This window comes from Carassius gibelio, chromosome A16 (assembly GCF_023724105.1).
Source record: "Carassius gibelio isolate Cgi1373 ecotype wild population from Czech Republic chromosome A16, carGib1.2-hapl.c, whole genome shotgun sequence".
Lineage (NCBI taxonomy): Eukaryota > Metazoa > Chordata > Actinopteri > Cypriniformes > Cyprinidae > Carassius > Carassius gibelio.
This window is the reverse complement of record NC_068386.1, coordinates 624,140-630,693: the sequence shown is the minus strand read 5'-3', so window position 1 is coordinate 630,693 and position 6,554 is coordinate 624,140. Positions and strand designations below refer to the sequence as shown.

The window sequence follows — 6,554 nt, the reverse complement described above, 5'->3', positions numbered from 1 at the left end:
ACAGGAGGCACTGTCTCCCCCCGACCTCATCCGGTGATCTGGGCACCGCTGGTCCACGCTCCCCTGCAGACGGCCGCTGCTACCACCAGTGTGGCCATTGCTTTGATGCAGCAGCAGCAGCAGCAGCAACAGTTGCAGCAGCAGCTACAACAACAACATGCCCTTGGAGCTGCCATCTTCCTTCCCTCCGCTATTTCCATCTCCCCATCACCTTCATTCTGCCCGCTTTCTCCTCCCCGACCACCCACACTACCCCCTCGGCAGTCACTCAGCTCCCTCATAAACGTAATGGGGGGGATGCCCCCCCGAGGAGTCCCATCCTCTGTAACACCTACACCCTCTCCCTCTACTATGGGACCGACAACTGTGGCCGTGGCTCCTTCAACAGGTGGAGTTTCAAAAACTCCTCCTACGCCTGCATCGTCAGTGCCCGCCCCCCTGCAGCCTGGAAGAGCGCTTCATCACAGTCTCCGCCTCCACACGGAGCCCACAGCATCACCTGTCCATAAAGTCCTGCCTCCCTCCTCAGCAGTTGCCCCACTGTCCGTCGAAGGGCGCAGTGTTGGCTCCGCTCCACAGGGGGCCAAAGAGGCTTTGCTGCGTCATGTTGGAGGAGGCAGCACCCAGGGCCTCCCCATGATTGGTCGGCTTACCCAGGAGGCCAGACTGCTCTCCGCCTCCCAGCCGACTCTGCCCCACCGCAGCTGGGCAAGTGTGCAACCTCACCCGCCTCTCCATCGTAAAGCATCTGGAGGAAACCTGCTTCCAGCACCCTTCCTTTCATCATCAGGACTTGCTAGAGGAGGAAGTGCAGGTGTTTTGAGCTCAAATTCGCCACAGCCTGGTGCCACACAGGGACTAACAAACACACCCCTGCTGTTGCCCTCTCAGCTGGCACACACACCTCCACTCATGTCAACTCCGGGATCAGCCCCGTCACCCCTTGCCCCCTTTTTGTCCTCCCCGAAACAAACCCCTCTTTGTTCCACCAACCCTCCTTTATCCCTCGTGGCCACATCTTCTGGTCTAGTGGCTCCTCAAACCCAGCGACCCAAACCAGGCACTGCTATACCTACTCCTTCTTCAACCTCTCCTCCTCCTTACCTACGCCCTCCTTCTTCTCAGTCCACCTCCACCTCTCCAACTTCATCTCCCGGCACCTCTTTGGCTCAGAATTTCTGGTCCAAACCCTCTCAGACACCTCCTTCCCCATCCCCATTGTCCTGCACCACCAACTCAACACCCACCATCACTCCATCTCAAACCCCCACCCCAACTCGAACCCCGACCCCTGTTCAAACTCCTATTCAGACCCCCACCCAATCTAGAACACCAGCGGCATTCCAAACCCAATCCCAAGGATGGTGTCCAACTCCCGTCCAGATCCCAGCAGCTGCACAAACTCTGACCTCAACCTCCGTTCAGAGTCCGCTTCCCGTCCAGACTCCAAGTAAACCTATGATGGGTCAGAGCCATTCAGATGCTGCTGACCAGATGCCAGCTACTGCCCAGGTTCTTGGTTCTCCTTTGACTTGTTCTGCAGTCTCCAGTCAAACCCAAACCTCAAATGCCATACAGACTCCGAGCTCTTCCTGGATCCCAGGATCTCCCATCAATACCCCAGCCCAAAGTGAACCGTCAACCCCTGTTCTGACCCAATCCCAAACACAAGCCACACCTGCTAAAGCCCCTGCTGTTGCTGCATCATCACCTTCTCCTTCATCAACTCCATCTCCCACTGCTTCACAGCCACAGAAGCCAGCTGCTAGCCAGACTCAGACCTTAAACGTTCTGTCCACTCCCTTAAGTCCATCTCTCATTCCTGCTTCCACTGCCTCCTCATCTACAGTCCTCCAGTCCAACTCCACCACCTCCACTTCAACAAAAGAGGCAAAGAAAATGCAGGACTTGCCTCAGATGCAGATAGATTCAGAGACAAAGAGACAAAAAAAATCCTGCTAGCATGTGAGGAGGGAGGTGGGCGCTGGACAGAGGCTCTTGTTTTGTCCGAGGTGAGTTCAGGAGATGAGATGTGATGAGTCAGCTGTATCAGTTCAGGCTCTGCAGGTTCCATGAGCATGCTGTCTGCGTTCGAGCCTCCCGGTGTTGGTCTGTAGTCTTGACCACGGGAAGGTTTAACATCTCTGACTAATCAACTAATCAAGGTAAAAACAAAAGAGCAGAACATATTTCGCTCAAAAGTAGAACTGGAGTGTCTGTGTTGTCCAGGTCATCTAGAAAAGTCAGGTAGAATATTTTTGTAGTCCTGCTGAAAAGACCATCTTGAATTGCAATGGGCTGACTGCCATTTATATTGATCCCCAGCAAAACATGGATCCCAACCGTGTTCGTGGAGCCTCCAACACTGCACATTCTGCATCTTTCACACATGATTCATCAGTCAGTCATAAGCTCTTTAGTAGAACCCCAAGACCAGAAAAGGGTGTATCAGACCAAACAGAGATGTGCATCCAGGAACAGAGTTAAGAACCACTGTGCTAGTGAACGAGCATGATCTTTCGACAGAGATCTGATGAGTTATCTTTCACAGAATAGATGCCAAAAATGTCTTAAAGGGAATGTTACTGCAAAACTGCCACCACCTTAAGATGCATTTGCACAGCCTTGTAAAGATAAAAAAACATCAGAACATCAGAAAATGTTTTATAAAATCAAAACTGTTTTATCCATTTAACATCCCCTCCAGAACACAAGCAGCATTTTCCGATCGGATCACCCTCAATCTAGAGACGATAAAAGCATAACCTGAGTTTCAAATGACTTCTGTATGCGGAGCAGCAGCTAGAAATTACCATCACACCTTCTGTCATTGAATATTAGTGACTGAACTTTTGCGACAGGACTAGAACTATCACAACTCATTTGGCACTTTAGTTCACGAGTCTAATATAAAGTGTCCAGGAATCGCTTGGGCACCATACAGGAATAATACATTTTGAGTTCGGAAAGACGTTTCGACACAGCGAATCTGTGTTAATTTAGTGTACACTGCCTGTAAACTATAAATGGTGCATTGTACATAGTGTGTGAAGCAGAACATTAATTTCTACCTGAAAAAAAAAGAATCTACAATCGTATCCTTCTTACCAGTTTCGTGTACTTGTGTTTTGTTGTTCTCTCTGTCAGACCGTTAGCCAGTGAATACCTGATCAGTATGCAAACCAAAATCATTCAAATTACATTTTTAAATCGCACCGCCTTGAGATGTGAGTGAAAAATTACCAAAGGACGTGTTTAGAGAATCAAACCATGAAACCATGCAGCAGGATTTCTTGTATGAATTGAATTTGGCTTTATATTCTCATAGGAAAGGAGAACTTTTGTTGCTATAGCGAGTTTCCATTTGGTGCTTCCACTGATGCAAGAATATATAAGCGGATTCCCTAAAGGCACACAGTGATGGAACAAAATTAGATTACATTTCAATGCTTTTGGATTCTCTCACGAAATGTTTGCGTTGACCTTATGTGTGAGGCTTTTGGTTAAACCATTCCAGTTTGAATCAGGTTTGTTATCTTACTGATGGCCAGTGTCAGCATGCTCAGAAACCTCACGACCTGAGTCTGCATAAACTGATTTAGAAGTTAAATATCTGAAAATATCAAACTTGATTTCCAGCTTCTCCTCTCTCATCTCTTTTTAAATCACCAAAGTGTAACATTTGCTCATTATATAACTAATAATTAGCATCAGAGATGTGATAACTGTAAAGAATATATATATATATATATATATATATATATATATATATATATATATATATATATATAATTATTTTGATAAAAAAAAAATAGAAGCAATCCATTAGTAGTTTGTCGTCTCAGATGTTTGATGTTAGTTTTGGACAATGACTTAAACGTTCATACTCTCACTCTGCTGTAGCTGAACTAGTGTTTTGTTTTGACTGTGTGTTGCACTAAACAGCGAGCGCACAGCAGTGCTTTAGTTCCTCCGTGAGCGTGTCTGCTTCTCTCTGTCCGTTAGTGTCACCACACACATCCGACGCTGGACCAGATCTACTTTCATCTTTCTCTTGCTCTCGTACTGTAGCCGCTTCCCTTCAGTGACACACACACACACACACACACACACACACACCTCAGTATGAATCTGTCATGTCGTGCCCAGTGCTGTTACTTGGTGTTTTGTGATGATAGTGAGATTATGTCTAATTTAATACCATGATGCCTAGATTGCACATTTAAGGACCAAATGTTTATTTTTATTTGTTTTCACAGCTTTAGCTTTTGAGAAAAAGGAAATAGTAGTCTATAATGATAAATACAATGACACGTGTGTCCCTGGAGCACAGAAGCAGTCTTAAGTCGCTGGGGTATATTTGTAGCAATAGACAACAATTCATTGTGTGGGTCAAAATTATCTGGATTTTATTTTTATGCCTGAAATCATTAGGATATTAAGTAAAGATCATGTTTCATGAACGTATTTTGTACATTTCCTATATAAAAATATTTAAAAAATGTATTATTAGTAATATTAATTGCTAAGAACTTCATTTGGACAACTTTAAAAGCGATTTTCTCAATATTTAGATTTTTTGCACCCTCAGATTCCAGATTTTCAAATGAACCATACATAAATAAATTAAAAGAGACTCTTAAGACTGGGTGTGTGGTCCAGGGTCACATATGAAGGCCACATCACACTGCACTGACACACACTGATGAAACACAACACACACTTTGGTCAGGTCTGGCGGGATCAGTGTGTTTCCCGTCAGTGGTCAGCGCTGGTTTAACTGCTTGAACATGTGGAAACACATCTGTTGGGTCTTAGACTGTCTGAGAAGAGACGTACTGTACAGTTCTGAGTCTGTCACTGCAGTGTGAACTGGCCTTTAGAGAAATAATGATGAACATGTAAAAAATGATTTGTGCCAAATCAGAATAAAGTGAATTTAGAATCAGTTTTCTGGATCTGTTTGTTAACACACACACACACACACACACACACACACACACACCCACGCAGGCACACACACACACACACACACACACTAATGAAACATCGTTCTGAATGTACCATTTGTAACATACAGGTTCAGTTGCTGGTCTGTCTGTGTGTGTGTGTCTTGTGTGTGTGTGTGTGTGTATCATATCAGGACACAACTCTGTATAATGTCATGGGTATGACACAGGTATTACAAGGAGAGGGTGACTTATGAGCACATAACCCATGTCCCCATTTTTCAAAACACTTATAAATCATACAGAATGAGTTTTTTTGAGAAAGTAAAAATGCACAAAGTTTCCTGTGAGGGTTAGGGTTAGGTGTAGGGTTGGTGAAGGACCATAGAGTATACAGTTTCTACAGAATAAAAACCATTACACCTATGGGATGAACACACTTTACACAAAAACAAACGTGTGTGTGTGTGTGTGTGTGTGTGTGTGGTGCACAGCTGCATCTCATCAGGGCTGGTGGCTGGTTTGCTCCTGACAGTGTAATGAAGCTCTGTTCTCTGCTAACAGTGTTGATGATCAGTGAGGACCGCAGGAGCCCTGTTTATCTCTACGAAGCAGAGCATTTATAGTTCGTGAGAGAATCAGAGGACAGTAAAGGTTGTATCTCTAGCAGAGCAGCTTACTGTTGTAGCTCTTTGCCTTCATGACAACAAACTCTTAGAAGAAAGGGATCATTGGGGTTCTATATAGAAGGCACAAAGGGTTCATATCTTGAATTCTGTGATCATTCACATGCATTCATAAATGCATTTGAATACACCGAATAATGCAGTGAAAGAACGCACTCAAAATGCACCGCGCACTAGTATGACATCATCATGTAACTTTACATTAGTCTAGATGCCTACACTTTTTAGGCACGATTTGTTTAGTTTTTTAATATACTTGATACTGTTAAAAGGCACATCATTAAAACAAAAAATACGAGTTCACATTTCACACCTAAACAAGCGTGGAAAACGTAATTAGAACTAGCTACTAAATTAGTTAAAAATGCCTATCCATATACAGCTATGATTTGCGAACCCCAAACTGACTCAAATGATTCGCGAACCCACTACGAACTCCCGAACTGATTCAAATGACTCTCGATCCCCAAATTGATTCAAATGATTCGCAATCCTCAAATTGACTGAAATGATTCGCGATCCCGCTTTGAACTCCCGAACTGACTCAAATGATTCGCGATCCCGCTCCAACTCCCAAACTGGAGTCAGATGACTCAAATGATTCACGATTCCGCTACGAACTCCCCAACTGACTCAAATGATTCGCGATCCCGCTACGAACTCCCGAACTGACTCAAATGATTCGCGAACCCGCTACAAACTGCCGAACTGACTCAAATGATTCGCGAACCCGCTACAAACTGCCGAACTGACTCAAATGATTCGCGATCCCGCTACGAACTCCCGAACTGACTCAAATGATTCGCGATCCCGCTACGAACTCCCGAACTGATTCAAATGACTCTCGATCCCGCTACGAACTCCCGAACTGACTCAAATGATTCGCGAACCCGCTACAAACTGCCGAACTGACTCAAAT

At 44.8% G+C, this 6,554-nt stretch overlaps 1 protein-coding gene across 1 annotated transcript in view; it reads left to right on the top strand.

Moving 5' to 3' along the window:
• The window catches only part of LOC128030255 (potassium/sodium hyperpolarization-activated cyclic nucleotide-gated channel 3), an 11,841-nt gene extending 8,120 nt beyond the window's left edge, over nucleotides 1-3,721 (top strand). Inside the window, exon 9 of the mRNA XM_052617722.1 lies at nucleotides 1-3,721. This exon is cut by the window's left edge and continues 203 nt beyond it. Within this exon, the coding sequence (XP_052473682.1) occupies nucleotides 1-1,962 (1,962 nt within the window). The 3' untranslated portion in view covers nucleotides 1,963-3,721.
• Nucleotides 3,722-6,554: the final 2,833 nt, after the last annotated feature.